This window comes from Ylistrum balloti, unplaced genomic scaffold, assembly GCF_031769215.1.
Source record: "Ylistrum balloti isolate Yb309-2 unplaced genomic scaffold, AGI_CSIRO_Ybal_v1 Utg370154, whole genome shotgun sequence".
Classification (NCBI taxonomy): Eukaryota; Metazoa; Mollusca; class Bivalvia; order Pectinida; family Pectinidae; genus Ylistrum; species Ylistrum balloti.
The window spans coordinates 184,773-202,359 of record NW_026782153.1 but is presented as its reverse complement, the minus strand read 5'-3'; the positions used below and the strand labels follow the sequence as shown (position 1 = coordinate 202,359).

Here is a 17,587-nt window from a genome sequence, read left to right as displayed (position 1 = left end):
CATATTGGTTTTGACACATAATGAAATAACTGTTTAAATACAATATTTTATTTTATTCACAGAAATGATGTTTTCCATCAATTGTTAATTTAGATTGAAATTACAACTGGATGTGAATATATTATTCCAAATTTCACAGGTTTTCTGTGAGAGGATGTGAATATATTATTCCAAATTTCACAGGTTTTTTGTGAATGGATGTGAATATATTATTCCAAATTTCACAGGTTTTCTATGAGTGGATGGTGAATATATTATTCCAAATTTCACAGGTTTTCTGTGAGTGGATGGTGAATATATCATTCCAAATTTTACAGGTTTTATGTGAGTGGATGGTGAATATATCATTCCAAATTTTACAGGTTTTATGTGAGTGGATGTGAATACCGTAAATATTCGCGTATAGTGCGCACTTTTTTAAGCTGAAACTGTCGTGTCAAAAAGGGGGTGCGCACTATACGCATGTACATGCCATTCCTGGGGTTATCATTCCCGAGTTCTGCATCCGCCATATTGGATTACCTCCCTTCATATAGTTATATGTAAAAGTCATCGGTCTTATATGATAGTTTGGAGATAAAAGCAACAAAAAAATAAAATAAATTTCGAATGTTTTAATCATCTGCCATTCACGCTAGCATTACGGTGAATCTAATTTTTTTTTCGTTTCCCGTTGGTCTTACTATTGGTCGGGGCTATAGTAGTGTCTGAATTTCTGCCTCATTTTGATGATGTATCTGTGGAATTCAATGAATCCAGAAGTTTTTCGGCGATTGTCGTTCTGTTCATAAATCGGACAGCCCATCCCACCGATGCCCAAAGTTGTTGACCCCATGACCTCTCTTGATTTGCATGGCCCGCACGCGCAGTTCTGTTGTACTGGCAGCGATGCTGGGATATCGGCGATCGCATACATCTCTGGGTGTTTCGCTGTCGCACCTATGTCAGCCCTTCTGGTCAGTGGTTGGGACTTTATACGGTCTTTTCTTTCTTCCCTGCCTTGATATTTCACTCTGGAATGTCGAAGTGGCGACCGGCGGCACGAAACTCCAGTCTCTCGGCGTAGTCAAATGGCGTTCGCAGTTTCCCCGTGTCGAAGTCGGTGTAAACAATCTATCATTAAATACCTTCGGATACCGCGGTGGGTACAGATACCATGAAAGATCATGCCTATACTGAACAAACCACCTGCTTTTATGGGGACAAGGTAGGATTGAAAATGTTCAGACAGTTAAAACAACATCGTTTTCTGACCAATAGTACGCGTTCAGCCCAAGCCGGGTGTCATCAGTCTCCTCATACTCAACGTGTTAACTGTCATTAACCGTTAATTATACAATCAGCCAAGCCTTTCATGCTTGTTAGGTCACCTGGGTAAATTTGTTTACTTAAGGTAATTACATGTGTAAGGGTCACGCTCATTGTGGTTTCCTAATTATCAATGGATCAGACCACATCAAATGTTTCGTCGCAGTGACCAGTCAATTAATTTTTCTGTAGATTTTTTTTTTAAATCTGATCTCCAAAAAGTACCTGTGCACTATACGCGAGTGCGCACTATACACGAATATTTACGGTATATCATTCCGAATTTCACAGGTTTTCTGTGAGTGGATGTGAATATATCATTCCAAATTTCACAGGTTTTCTGTGAGTGGATGTGAATATATCATTCCAAATTTCACAGGTTTTCTGTGAGTGGATGTGAATATATCATTCCAAATTTCACAGGTTTTCAGTGAGTGGATGTGAATATATTATTCCAAATTTCACAGGTTTACTGTGAGTGGATGTGAATATATTATTCCAAATTTCACAGGTTTTCTGTGAGTGGATGTTACATTGTAAATAAGAGATCCATTTAGGAAAACATAATTCTGGGGTTTTCAGGGTGAGGAAAATTAATTTGTGAAATTGTATTTGTTAATGAGCAAAATATTAAGAAAAAGAATTTATTGTGCTTATCATTTGTCTTCTTTAAAAAAAAAGAAAGTAGTTTTAAATGTTTGTGAAATTTCTAACTTTAAGTATGAAATGAGTAAAGGATTTAATATTTTCATGCTGGGATTTGATGTTGGAACAAGTTCACGTTTTTTTTTTATTTTCTTTTTGAATATCACATGTATGAAAACTGTAATAAACTGTCATTATTCAACCTTGACTGGTGCGAGAGCGTTAAAACCCTATAACTGTGAATTAAGATGTGGTAGAACCGAGGTACTTCCTTTTATTGCTGGCTGGGACCCAATCTCATTTCACTGAATGTAGAGGGCTTGGTTGTCAAACGCCGTTTTGTAGTGTCTTTGGCCATATGAAAATATCTAGTACTGATTTTCAGTAGGAAAGCATGGCATCTGACAACACTTATTTGAAAATTGGTATTATTAAAAAGAAATTTTATATTCTATTTATAGAGTCTGTAGATTTCACGCCAAAGGGAAGAGGAAGTTTTAAGTAAAGACAAGAAGTCAGGAAAACATATGGAGTTGTAAAATGAGAAAAAACTGCAAGAAAAAAAAAAAAAGAAAAAACTGTCTGAAATGCTGTATCGTTCGTTTTTTTTTTTTTTTTTTTAAATTATTTGTTATCTATAAAGGAGGGAGAGATGTAAGATGAGAATGAAGCAGGTTTTTAAGAATGAGGATGAAAAGACACAATGAGTGGAAAAACAGGGAAATGCTTAGAGTTGTGTAAATTAAAATTGTTGATGGGTTCCATGTGTTACAGTGAAGTGTATGTGGAAGTGATTAGACCAAGCATATGTATCTCATCCCAGTAGTGTAAGGAGAACAGGTTAGTGGTGACTCCAGGGGTGGGGTGGGGTGGGGTGGGGGGAGATATATCTCATCCCAGTAGTGTAAGGAGAACAGGTTAGTGGTGACTCCAGGGGTGGGGTGGGGTGGGGGGATATATATCTCATCCCAGTAGTGTAAGGAGAACAGGTTAGTGGTGACTCCAGGGGTGGGGTGGGGTGGGGGGAGATATATCTCATCCCAGTAGTGTAAGGAGAACAGGTTAGTGGTGACTCCAGGGGTGGGGTGGGGTGGGGTGGGGGGAGATATATCTCATCCCAGTAGTGTAAGGAGAACAGGCTAGTGGTGACTCCAGGGGTGGGGTGGGATGGGGGGAGATATATCTCATCCCAGTAGTGTAAGGAGAACAGGTTAGTGGTGACTCCAGGGGTGGGGTGGGGTGGGGTGGGGGGGAGATGTATCTCATCCCAGTAGTGTAAGGAGAACAGGTTAGTGGTGACTCCAGGGGTGGGGTGGGGAGAGATGTATCTCATCCCAGTAGTGTAAGGAGAACAGGTTAGGGGTAGTGGTGACTCCAGGGGTTGGATGGGGTGGAGGGAGGGATGGGAGTGATGAATCTAGCGGTAGGGTAAGGTGGGGGTGGTCAGGGCTGGGATGGGGTGGGGTGGAGGGAGGGGTTGGAGTGGTGACTCCAGAGGTGGGGTGGGATGGGGGGGAGGGGTGGGAGTGGTGACTCTAGCGGTGGGGTAAGGTGGGGATGTTCAGGGCTGGGGTGGGGTGGGGTGGAGGGAGGGGTCGGAGTGGTGACTCCAGAGGTGGGATGGGATGGGGGGAGGGGTGGGAGTGGTGACTCCAGGGGTAGGGTGGGGTGGGGGTGGGGGGTGTTGGGGGATGGATGGGAGTGGTGACTCAGGGATGGGGTGGGATAGGGGGAGGGGAACTGAGGGAGAAGTTGTGAGTCAGTGAGAACTGAGGGGTGGGGGAAGGGTAGGGGGTAGGGAAAAGGGAACTGAGAGGGGGAGTGGCAACTCAGGAGTGGGGGGTTCAGTGGAGTGGGGGAACTGAGAGGGAGTGTTGATTTAGGGGATAGGGGAGGGTTAGATGAAAACTATCATACTGAAGTCAGGGATATTTACCGTTTTGAGGTGTAGGATATCTACCGTACTGAAGTCAGGGATATTTACCATTTGAGGTGTAGGATATCTACCGTACTGAAGTCAGGGATATTTACCATTTGAGGTGTAGGATATCTACCGTACTGAAGTCAGGGATATTTACTGTTTTCAGGTTTAGGATATCTACCGTACATAAGTCGAGGATATTTACCATACTAGTATTGAGGTATACTGGCTGGTGGAGCTGATAGCCAGCAGCTCTCACATCTGGTTATTATCACCAGGGGAGCAGGCATGGAGGTACAGTGGATCTAATTACATGTTGGGAGGGGGAGTCCTTGGAGGGGAGTGAGGAGAGTGTGGGAGCCCATCAGTCCACAGTGACCCCTGACAGGACCTCACTTGTCCTTAAGCTGACATGGTTGAACTTGGTAAATGGGGATGGAAATATTTTGAGAGATTTCTCGTCTTAATTGAGGGTTTTTGAGGGAAGAGTTGTGTTTTGTGTTTCCTTCTTTATCCCAAATCTACCCTAATGTGTCATCTGAGGCCACATAGCTGATCAGTGACACACCCATATTGGAAATCTTTTGTTTCTGAAAGTCTATTAAAAATGAAAATATTTTCTGATTTTACTTGTCATCCTAAACTGGGAATATTTTCCTGGTATGGACGAAGTATTTCATGGGGTCATATTTTTGTTGGTTCAGCAAGTACTCTTAATCCATAAATTTGTGTGGATGAGAACAGTTTAAATTGGTGTAAGTAGACTTGTTGTGTTACAGTAATCCATGAAATCAAAAGTCTATGAAAAAATTGTTTTGATCTTGAAAATTGGTCCCCGTAAAAATATGGTTTTTACCATTATAAAAACCACCGGTACGTGTGTTCTGTATCTTCTGTTCCCTAGATAGTTATTGTTTACAGTGAATTTCTCTGTAAGTTTGTCTAGTCGTTAAACTTGGTAGTTCAGGAGTCTTAATATTTCAGTGAAATTAAGATTTAAATATTTGATATAGAATATTTGGGAAAGAAAATTCAGTTAAATTGTAAAAATCTTTTTAACAAATCTGAACAGAATCATTTGATGTATTCTCAGACAAAATTAGGCTGTGAAAAAATTACAAGTGTGAAAGTGAACGGAGTTAAATGGTTTTTGGTAAAATGTTGAAACTAAGCTGTGTGGGTAGTTACTTCCTTACTAGGGAGGGGGCGACTAGAGCGTGCTGGGTAGGGGGGTGACTAGAGCATGCTGGGGGGGGGGGACTGATAGTTTATAGTCCCACATGTTGGCCCAGACTAATGGCTGCGAGGCCTGCTACCCATCCTGGGGCATGTAAACAAAGGCTCCACCTCTCCCCCCCAGGATATCAATGGACCAACCTGATGCCCCTGCAATGCTGCAGTGGGTCGGCCTGCCAAAGCTGGCCATGTGGTTGTGTGCTGGGGAAGGCTTTGGCTGTTGGCCCAGATTGCCCCGACTTTTTGGAATTGTACATAAAAAAGTGTGTTAGTTATCATAGAGATGGTTGGATCTGGTTTGAATTGTGTAGCGCGGGATGAGAAGTGTTTTCTCGCCAGACTTCTTTGAGAACTATTGTATTTACAGATCTGTGTATATTGGATATCACAGCACTCCAGGAATATTTTCAACAGTTTTCTAAGTCTGTGTTGATTTGAAGATCCTCAACAGCCAGAACTTTGTTTCGCTCAAAATTATTGTGTTAAAGTTGGTGTGGATCATAGGGATTGAGACGTGGATTGTTGGGATATAGTGTAGTGGATTGTGACAACGTTGTTTGTGGTACTGTAGTGATTGTGTGGCTGTATGGAAGCCATTAGGCTGTATGTGTAGCCTACTACACTAGAACACATTCCCATCACTTGTCTGATTACACAGACGACTTTACCAATTCCCTCCAGGTGGAGCCACCATGTTTTACTTCCCGAGACCACTTCGCCCTGCACCTCAGTCTGCCTCACAGGTGCGTTTAGTTTGGAGTAAATGATTACTGGTATATAGCCCTGTATCAGGGACTGATTAATAGATTCTGTATGTCAACACTGAAAAACAGTCAGATGGTGGGTCTGTATTATATAGTATAACTCATGTATACAACAGAAATACACCTGGATAACAAACACCTGTATATACTGAACACCTGGATAACAAACACCTGTATATACTGAACACCTGTATATACTGTACACCTGGATAACAAACACCTGTATATACTAAACACCTGTATATACTGTACACCTGGATAAAAAAACACCTGTATATACTGAACACCTGTATATACTGAACAATTGGATAACAAACACCTGTATATACTGAACACCTCGATAACAAACACCTGTATATACTGAACACCTGGATAACAAACACCTGTATATACTGAACATCTGTATATACTGAACACCTGGATAACAAACACCTGTACATACTGAACACCTGGATGACAAACACCTGTATATACAGAACACCTGTATATACTGAACAATTGGATAACAAACACCTGTATATACTGAACACCTGGATAACAAACACCTGTATATACTGAACACCTGTATTTACTGAACACCTGGATAACAAACACCTGTACATACTGAACACCTGGATAACAAACACCTGTATATACTGAACACCTGTATATACTGAACACCTGGATAACAAACACCTGTATATACTGAACACCTGGAAAACAAACACCTTTATATACTGAACACCTGTATATACTGAACACCTGGATAACAAACACCAGTATATACTGAACACATGGATAGTGTGGAAAGTGTTTTGAAATATCTGGGAGGAGGAAGGTGTCTAGAGATATATCTAGGAGGAGGAAGGTGTCTAGATATATATCTGGGAGGAGGAAGGTGTCTAGAGATATATCTGGGAGGAGGAAGGTATCTAGAGATATATCTTGGAGGAGGAAGGTGTCTAGATATAACTGGGAGGAGGAAGGTGTCTAGATATATATCTTGGTGGAGGAAAGTGTCTAGATATAACTGGGAGGAGGAAGGTGTCTAGAGATATATCTGGGAGGAGGAAGATGTATAGAGATATATTTGGGAGGAGGGAAGGTGTCTAGAGATATATCTAGGAGGAGGAAGGTGTCTAGATATATATCTGGGAGGAGGAAGGTGTCTAGAGATATATCTGGGAGGAGGAAGGTGTCTAGAGATATATCTTGGAGGAGGAAGGTGTCTAGATATAACTGGGAGGAGGAAGGTGTCTAGATATATATCTGGGTGGAGGAAAGTGTCTAGATATAACTGGGAGGAGGAAGGTGTCTAGAGATATATCTGGGAGGAGGAGAGTGTCTAGAGATGTATCTGGGAGGAGGAAGATGTATAGATATATCTAGGAGGAGGAAGGTGTCTAGAGATATATTTGGGAGGAGGAAAGTGTCTAGATATATCTGGGAAGAGGAAGGTGTCTAGATATATATCTGGGAGGAGGAAGGTGTCTAGAGATATATCTTGGAGGAGGAAAGTGTCTAGAGATATATCTGGGAGGAGGAAAGTGTGACAGGAGGGAAGTGTCTAAGAATGGTTTGAGATCCAGCTGTTTTTCATACATGAAGTAATGTTTAGACCAGCTGTCCTTTAGAAGGTGTGATAATTACAGAAAGTTGAGACAGAAAGCTGAAGTGTTTATCTAAGGTACACAGTCTAACTGTTGATAAACAAAACTCATCTGTCCAATTCAGGTGTGGAACCATGATGTAGAATCCACACAAACCTCACCTGTCCTGTAACATAGTGTAGAATCCACACAAACCTCACCTGTCCTGTAACATAGTGTAGAATCCACACAAACCTCACCTGTCCTGTTACATGATGTAGAATCCACACAAACCTCACCTGTCCTGTTACATAGTGTAGAATCCACACAAACCTCACCTGTCCTGTAACATAGTGTAGAATCCACACAAACCTCACCTGTCCTGTTACATGATGTAGAATCCACACAAACCTCACCTGTCCTGTTACATAGTGTAGAATCCACACAAACCTCACCTGTCCTGTAACATAGTGTAGAATCCACACAAACCTTACCTGTCCTGTAACATAGTGTAGAATCCACACAAACCTTACCTGTCCTGTAACATAGTGTAGAATCCACACAAAACTCACCTGTCCTGTTACATAGTGTAGAATCCACACAAACCTCACCTGTCCTGTTACATAGTGTAGAATCCACACAAACCTCACCTGTCCTGTTACATAGTGTAGAATCCACACAAACCTCACCTGTCCTGTTACATAGTGCAGAATCCACACAAACCTCACCTGTCCTGTTACATAGTGCAGAATCCACAAACCTCACCTGTCCTGTTACATAGTGTAGAATCCACACAAACCTCACCTGTCCTGTTACATAGTGTAGAATCCACACAAACCTCACCTGTCCTGTAACATAGTGTAGAATCCACACAAAACTCACCTGTCCTGTAACATAGTGTAGAATCCACACAAACCTCACCTGTCCTGTAACATAGTGTAGAATCCACACAAAACTCACCTGTCCTGTAACATAGTGCAGAATCCACACAAACCTCACCTGTCCTGTAACATAGTGTAGAATCCACACAAAACTCACCTGTCCTGTAACATAGTGTAGAATCCACACAAACCTCACCTGTCCTGTTACATAGTGTAGAATCCACACAAACCTCACCTGTCCTGTTACATAGTGTAGAATCCACACAAACCTCACCTGTCCTGTAACATAGTGTAGAATCCACACAAACCTCACCTGTCCTGTAACATAGTGTAGAATCCACAAACCTCACCTGTCCTGTAACATAGTGTAGAATCCACACAAACCTCACCTGTCCTGTTACATAGTGTAGAATCCACACAAACCTCACCTGTCCTGTAACATAGTGTAGAATCCACACAAACCTCACCTGTCCTGTTACATAGTGTAGAATCCACACAAACCTCACCTGTCCTGTAACATAGTGTAGAATCCACACAAACCTCACCTGTCCTGTAACATAGTGTAGAATCCACACAAACCTCACCTGTCCTGTTACATAGTGTAGAATCCACACAAACCTCACCTGTCCTGTAACATAGTGTAGAATCCACAAACCTCACCTGTCCTGTAACATAGTGTAGAATCCACACAAACCTCACCTGTCCTGTTACATAGTGTAGAATCCACACAAACCTCACCTGTCCTGTAACATAGTGTAGAATCCACACAAACCTCACCTGTCCTGTTACATAGTGTAGAATCCACACAAACCTCACCTGTCCTGTAACATAGTGTAGAATCCACACAAACCTCACCTGTCCTGTAACGTAGTGTAGAATCCACACAAATCTCACCTGTCCTGTTACATAGTGTAGAATCCACACAAACCTCACCTGTCCTGTTACATAGTGTAGAATCCACACAAATCTCACCTGTCCTGTTACATAGTGTAGAATCCACACAAATCTCACCTGTCCTGTTACATAGTGTAGAATCCACACAAACCTCACCTGTCCTGTAACGTAGTGTAGAATCCACACAAACCTCACCTGTCCTGTAACATAGTGTAGAATCCACACAAACCTCACCTGTCCTGTAACATAGTGTAGAATCCACACAAACCTCACCTGTCCTGTAACATAGTGTAGAATCCACACAAACCTCACCTGTCCTGTAACATAGTGTAGAATCCACACAAACCTCACCTGTCCTGTAACATAGTGTAGAATCCACACAAACCTCACCTGTCCTGTAACATAGTGTAGAATCCACACAAACCTCACCTGTCCTGTTACATAGTGTAGAATCCACACAAACCTCACCTGTCCTGTTACATAGTGTAGAATCCACACAAACCTCACCTGTCCTGTTACATAGTGTAGAATCCACACAAACCTCACCTGTCCTGTTACATAGTGTAGAATCCACACAAACCTCACCTGTCCTGTAACATAGTGTAGAATCCACACAAACCTCACCTGTCCTGTAACATAGTGTAGAATCCACACAAACCTCACCTGTCCTGTAACATAGTGTAGAATCCACAAACCTCACCTGTCCTGTTACATAGTGTAGAATCCACACAAACCTCACCTGTCCTGTAACATAGTGTAGAATCCACACAAACCTCACCTGTCCTGTAACATAGTGTAGAATCCACACAAACCTCACCTGTCCTGTAACATAGTGTAGAATCCACACAAACCTCACCTGTCAAGTTTAAAATCTATTACTGTGTAGTGTTTTTGAAGAGGTTAATATTATAGAGTGATGTAAATAGATGCTGGACTTGATTGGGGCTTGAAGTTTCAAGTGAGTTGTCCTATAAAATGACATTCAACAATGGTTTTGTTTTTGTATCACATCAGCTTGAGTATGAGATTCTGTTTATTACAGGAGACATGTTTGAAAGGAAATGAGTGTAGATTTAAATTTTCGACTTGAATGGAAATATTTTCACAATTAACATTAGAGTATATCATTATGTGTCACATACAATATTTAAATCCTAGGATTTAAATTTTCGACTTGAATGGAAATATTTTCACAATTAACATTAGAGTATATCATTATGTGTCACATACAATATTTAAATCCTAGGATGCTACGTAGAACAGGTTAGTGATTTTAATAAAAAGATGTCGTAACCATAGCGATAAAAACCAAACAATCTGTTTATTTTTTCAAATATTTCTCTGTACAGATAAACAAGCTGTGCTGTTTTCCATCAGTGTTTGTAAAACGGGGTGCACATGGTGTATTAACTAGTATTACAAGATATAACACACAGGTGTACACTTATTTTTCATTCACTGACTTATTACAAAGCTGTTCAGCTAGAAAAATTACATTCTACTAAACATGTAGCACTGAAATAATTATACATTACTCTGGAAATGGCTTACAATATATAGAGACCTATTAAAGGGAGGGGGAGGGGGTAATATGTTGAGGAGGGCAGAGGGGAGGGGGGTACTATGTTGAGGAGGGCAGAGGGGAGGGGGTATTATGTTGAGGAGGGAGGAGGGGGACAACTTAAGGCTGGCATCAATTTATATGGCAAGAAAATTGAAGTGAGGAAATGTGGAGGAGATTTGGTTTAGCTGTTAATGATGGAACTTGATACATCCAGGAATCTGGCAAGCTCTGCACATCAGACCCTTCTTCTCACTAAACCCGTTTGTAGACATTAAAAATTCTCTAATTGGTTGGAATATATTTTATATGTAAGTAAGAATTAAATGAGCTGGGTTTTTTTTTTTTTTGTTTCCATTTCTGATAGTCCAAGGTTTGCTTGACTTGATTTCAAAATTCCTAACATACTAGAATGATCAGCTTGTTTCTTATCTTGATTTGACAACAATCAAAATCAAAATTGAATGATGCTTTTAAGAAATTTCATAAAACAAAATGGAGCAAGAATATTTGTTTGATCTATTAATATGAAATTATGTGCCACACAATATTTTTTTTACAGTGAATGTGCCACACAATATTTTTTTTACAGTGAATGTGCCACACAATATTATTTTTACAGTGAATGTGCCACACAATATTATTTTCTACAATAAATGTGCCACACAATATTATTTTCTACAATAAATGTGCCACACAATATTATTTTCTACAATAAATGTGCCACACAATATTATTTTCTACAATAAATGTGCCACACAACATAATTTTCTACAATGAATGTGCCACACAACATAATTTTCTACAATGAATGTGCCACACAACATAATTTTTACAATGAATGTGCCTCACATTATTTTCTACAATAAATGTGCCACACAATATTATTTTCTACAATAAATGTGCCATTCAATATCATTTTTTACAATGAATGTGCCACACATCATTTTCTACAATGAATGTGTCATATAACACCAGTTTTTATAATGATAGGATGATTTTTTTGTTCTTTTGCAACTTACTGAGTTAATATGTGGCCTCTACAGATTGTAAAATAATAAATTTGGTGCTTAAATTCTGTTGTTTTCAAGAGTATTTCCGGAGTCTTCGGTTTCATAGGTTAGTAATATCAGAGGGAGGGTACTGGCAGAATAGGGTAGATTATGTAACTCCAAACAGTGGGGGTCCAGAGAAGAACTCCCAAGAGTAGGGGGTCTGGAAGAAAAGGTAGACTATGCACCCCCAGAGTGGGGGGTCTGCAAGAGAGGGATGTTAGTAGGGAGGACACAGGTGGTATAAGCACTGGCAGTGTGTTGGGGAGGTCAGATACTTACTGGCAGCTGATCTGCTCACAACTCTCTCACAGCCATTCAGTGATGTAGTTCTTCAAGGGACACTTGGGGATTTTAAGTACCAACTGTTTGAAGATTGAACAAAACTCTGTGATTTACTATCGGTGTGTGATTTTGTCCTGTGGCTGTTACAGTGTGATGAATGTCAACTGTAGAGGACAGTGTGATACGTATTACAGGAGGCTTTACTTCAGTACATCATACAGAAACGTCTTGTCTAAACTGAAAGTTGGATCATTTGATGGGAAATTTTTACTTGCAATAGGGAAATATTTGAAAAAGTTTGAAAAGTTATAGTTTGAATCGGTAAGAGAAATTTTAACAGAATTGGTAACAGAGAAATTTGAACAGAATTGGCAACAGAGAAATTTTAACAATCAATTGAAAAGTTTACATACTGGTACTGAAAGCTTGACTATGAATATCGAAAGTCTGCAAGCAGGAAAAAAAATTCACCAACAGTAGACGAAAGATGGTCGGTCACTAACACAGAAAGATGACCATCGAAATCCATAGAAGTATAAGGACTTACCAAAAATATTGAAATTTGACCACTAGTAGAGGAAGTTGGACCAGCTGCCCTTCAGCATTGAGAGTTGGACCAACAGTAACATATAAGTGCTCTTAGTAATGGAATCTGCTGGATTTTAAATAAAGTGCTCTCTCTTACATAAACTTCTGTCGATAAAAAATGTCCTATGGGAAAGTTATTTTCAAAATTTACCAGTTGAATTATCATTTAATGAGAATTTGTTTGAAAATGGGTTTATAGAGAGATTTAATTAGTAATTTGTACAAGTTCAATTAGCAAGAGATTGTGTATAAGGTGGAATACAGAGCATGTCCGCTTAATGTTAACTTGGTTTGTGTTTCTCATCGTATCACAGTTGTAAGGAATGTTTGTTGATTCTGTGGGAAGTGAGAAATATATCACTGGAAACATATTCTAGGAACGTCACAAACTTTAATTTGTGGTTTAAGTCATCAGAAGTCAAAGTGGATCCCAACGCTCGAGATTCGTATTACAGGGTGTACCGTCCCTACCCCAACATGTACCCACCCCTGGGTCTGTGTTTACCCACCAAAGTCGTAAGTATGTCTAGAAAATATTGTGCAGATATACATTGAGTATTGTCCCAACCCTCGGGGAGCTAGCTGATATATACATACACATATATAGAGTGAACTGCCCCTATGTCAGGGAAGGGGTGTACTGCTCCTAGGTCAGGGGAGGGGTGTGCTGCCTCTAGGTCAGGGGAGGGGTGTGCTGCCCTAGGTCAGGGGAGGGATGTGCTGCCCCTAGGTCCGGGGAGGATTGTGCTGCCTCTAGGTCAGGGGAGGGGTGTGCTGCCCTTAAGTCAGGGAAGGGGTGTGCTGCCCCTAGGTCAGGAGAGGGGTGTGCTGCACTTTCTTGTGGGAGAAGGCACACACACATCCAGAATATATGATCCCTACCCCTGGGCATGGGGCAGACACACCCACATATATACCGTGTTTTCACTTCCCTTACCTAAGGCGAGTGGTATGCTTACTATGCATCTCTACCCTAGAAAGAAATCATACCCCTGGGGAGTGGGCAGACACCCATATTGTCACTACCCCTGGGGAGTGGGCAGACACCCATATTGTCACTACCCCTGGGGAGTGGGCAGACACCCACACATATATATATAGAGTGTATTATCACTAACACATACCCTGATGAGTTGGAGGACACATAAGACACAAACACGATATAACCGGAAGGGAGTTAAAAGTCTACATCAGACTGTAAGCCTGTATACCTATTGACTCGCCCACTATGGGGATTAGTTTTCTACTTTACCTAGGCATAACTTGACCTTCACTTTGGTGTAACTTGCCTTCACCATGGCATAACTTAATTTCACCCTGGTGTAACTTGACCTTCACCTTGACATAACTTGACCTTCACCTTGGCATAACTTGACTTCATCTTGGTGTAACTTGACCTTCACCTTGGTGTAACTTGCCTTCACCTTGGTGTTACTTGACCGTCACCTTCACCTTGACACTATTCTGTTTGTATTATGAGTGTTTTGACACTATTTGACCTGATGAGGTGATGGCTAACTATTACTGTAATATGTAAAATCTAGAACATTTATTGTGAAATACCTCATAAATTGTATATATACACAAATAACCTGTAGAAATTGATGTACATGAACATGCAGATACTTTGATAACATAACTGTAAAAATGCACATATGTTTTCTGAAATTGTATTTACATAACAATTGAGTTGTGGGAGTTGGTTTAGAAATTGTTCTCACATTTTGGCTGTGTTACACTGGACATTAATAACTGCCATCATTATTAACTCAACAAAAATTTTCTTTTATGAAGAAAATTTCTTTCTTTATGCACTGATTTCATCAGCAGGTGAATTTTCGGAGGGGGGGGGGTGGGATCTCACCATAAAAAAAATGGATAGCTGCATGAAAAGCTGACTAAATCACCCCAGGGAACCTAGAAAATCGGATCACTCTCAGGAAAAAGTTGTAATTGAGTTTATGGGTATATATTTCTTTTTGGTGTTGATGCAGATGTCGTCGTGGTGTATGTACGAGTTTCTGTCATGCTGAAAATTCAATTTTGGCCTTTTGTTTCTCTCCGTTGCTAAACCAGTTTTATTAAAAATAAATAAAAATGTTAAAACAATATAATATTGTATAAATATATTTGTTTTGTAAATAAGTATCTGGCACTAGAGCATCAACAACACTGTAAACAATCCTGTGTCAAGGCTGGTGGAAATTTTCCATGTTGATATAACAGAATTTCTGAAGGAAAAAAACAGATTTGTTCACCTACATTGTTTTTAGACTAAAATATTAAATTTGTAAAAAACTTTTAACAATATTTATAAAAAAAATTCATTATAGCTGTGTAATGAGCAACAGTTGGGGAATGTCGGTGATTTTTCGGTTTTCTAGAGGGAGATTGTACTGTCTGGGTAGGACTGGTAGATGTAGGCCAATTTTCTGCTGTGTTTTGAGAGATTGTAGAAGATTTCTACTGTCTGGGTAGGACTGGTAGATGTAGGCCAATTTTCTGCTGTTTTGGGAGATTGTAGAAGATTTCTACTGTCTGGGTAGGACTGGTAGATGTAGGCCAATTTTCTGCTGTTTTGGGAGAGATTGTAGAAGATTTCTACTGTCTGGGTAGGACTGGTAGATGTAGGCCAATTTTTCTGCTGTTTTGGGAGGGATTGTAGAAGATTTCTACTGTCTGGGTAGGACTGGTAGATGTAGGCCAATTTTCTGCTGTTTTGGGAGAGATTGTAGAAGATTTCTACTGTCTGGGTAGGACTGGTAGATGTAGGCCAATTTTCTGCTGTTTTGGGAGAGATTGTAGAAGATTTCTACTGTCTGGGTAGGACTGGTAGATGTAGGCCAATTTTCTGCTGTTTCCGGGGAGTTTATTTTTGTATCCAACATCTATGTTAAATGCTGAATATATGACGATTCATACTTATGAGTTGATTCTCTGTGTTGTATAACTGCTAGCTGTGGACTATTAAGTGTGGAGTTAGTATGTGATAAACACCCATGTTCCCAGCACAGCCCTCACAGGGATGTTATGCAATAGTAATGCTAATCCAGGCAATCTGTTCCCCATTGAAATCAAAGACATTGTTACTACTATAAACCCATACATACCTCTCACAGGGCCTAATAGTCATTACAAATCCTCACTCTTCTTCAAAATATTTCATATTTCTAGCACATTCTCATCCCCGAATGTAAACATTGGACTGGCCCTATGATTGATATGGGTGAGTTTATGTTATTGCCAAGGGGAAATGTGGAGTTACTTCAACTGGCATGTAAATAAAAGCTAGGGAAATTAAGTTCTTCAAAGGAAATATTTTTATCGTTGAGAGGGAGAATTTCTGTATTGGTGTATGCATGGTTATGCCCATATTGTAAGGGAATATTTCGTTCTGGGAAGGAACATGTGCACAGAAAGATTTCTGTAGGAAATTTGTAAAAAATTAAAGACTGAAAAGCTTATAGATTTATATGTAGGAAAAGTAGATCCATTCTGGAGTAATTCTCCAGAACTTTGGACAATGGGCTTAAATTTAATGTCTGTTTCAACAAATCACTAGGTCTTTTCCTTTACTCACAAAAGTTTACTGAAGTTTTTAGCTCAGCTCTCAAACAGAGGTGGAGTACACAATGTCTGAAAACCTGAATCATTCAAGTGCAGTAACAAAATTATTTTCAATTAAGTGACATGTCTAATTATTTTCATGTACAGTTTTAATCCAGCACAGAAATGGCCCAAATGATCTCTTCTCATCCCAACTACGATCGTTTGGTAAAAACAGATTGTCCAGTGTCTTGTACTGTAACCCGACTGGTCAGGATGGCAGGCAATGTGCCTCCCTCATGTTGATTGGTGAGGTACATCTAGCCATAAGTTCCTACAAAGAGACCCCACCTCATGATGACAAATTTTCACTGATGTATCATAGCCATATATTACAGAATGATGTGTTGCGTGATAATTTTTTTCTCTCTCATTTCTAGGTCTATCCTCCACAAAGTCCTGATGACTATGGCCAGGAATCGCCAAATCGTTATACTTCCCCGAAACCTTCCTACGTCGACAACTTCTACATGGGGGGTAAGTGTAAAAAACCTTCATGATGACTCGACTAACAATATATGGTATATTCATGTCTTCATGGCTTTGGTTGTGAAAAATTTAACACCTTAATACCACTCTAAGGAACATCTCTCATTGAATTCCGGAAGATATTTGTCTTATATATATATAAATCTTATGCAGGGGTTAGCTATTTTCGGAGGTCCAGGTAAAGACCTCCAAAGGTAGAAGAAGAGAGCGACCTGTTAGAAATACCTACGCTCTTTACTTCTACAGACCTGCTATCACAATCCTAGCATGTTCATTCATACAATACAGGATGCTACCTGTTCACTATTGGATGGTATACTGTGTTAATTTTTCACTTCCTCTGAGCCTTCGATACTGGGTGATTACTGTAGACAACACTTTTCAGATTTTTCACTGATTCAAACGTATTTATTTGATGCATGATCTAAAACTGTTAAAATGTTAAAACATTGGTCCTTTGCGCAGGAATGGAGTTAACAATTCAATGTATACTACCCAGATTTCACCTTGTTATTAAGTTAATTTGATTCTGTATAAAGTACAACTGTTGCATGAAATGACTAGAAAGTTTACAATTATATTTCTAAGTGACCAGAGTTGAGTTGATTGCTAATATGACTTAGTTGATATAAATGACATTAGTACACCTTTTAAAACATTTGAATGATCACCTTGTGAACCAGTTGTATGATCATCTTGTGAACCAGTTGTATGATCACCTTGTGAACCAGTTGTATGATCACCTTGTGAACCAGTTGTATGATCACCTTGTGAACCAGTTGTATGATC

General features: G+C 40.0%; 1 protein-coding gene across 10 annotated transcripts in view; it reads left to right on the top strand.

Moving 5' to 3' along the window:
* Positions 1–17,587, top strand: part of LOC132550876 (transcription factor 4-like) — a 68,579-nt gene that overhangs the window by 28,312 nt on the left and 22,680 nt on the right. For all 10 annotated transcript variants that reach the window (XR_009554233.1, XM_060214965.1, XM_060214966.1 and 7 more), the window contains exon 9: positions 16,690–16,786. Coding sequence is in view for 9 of the 10 variants with exons in the window: in XM_060214965.1 (XP_060070948.1) it covers positions 16,690–16,786 (97 nt within the window). In the remaining variant the exon portion in view is untranslated. The remainder of the gene's footprint in view (positions 1–16,689; positions 16,787–17,587) is intronic.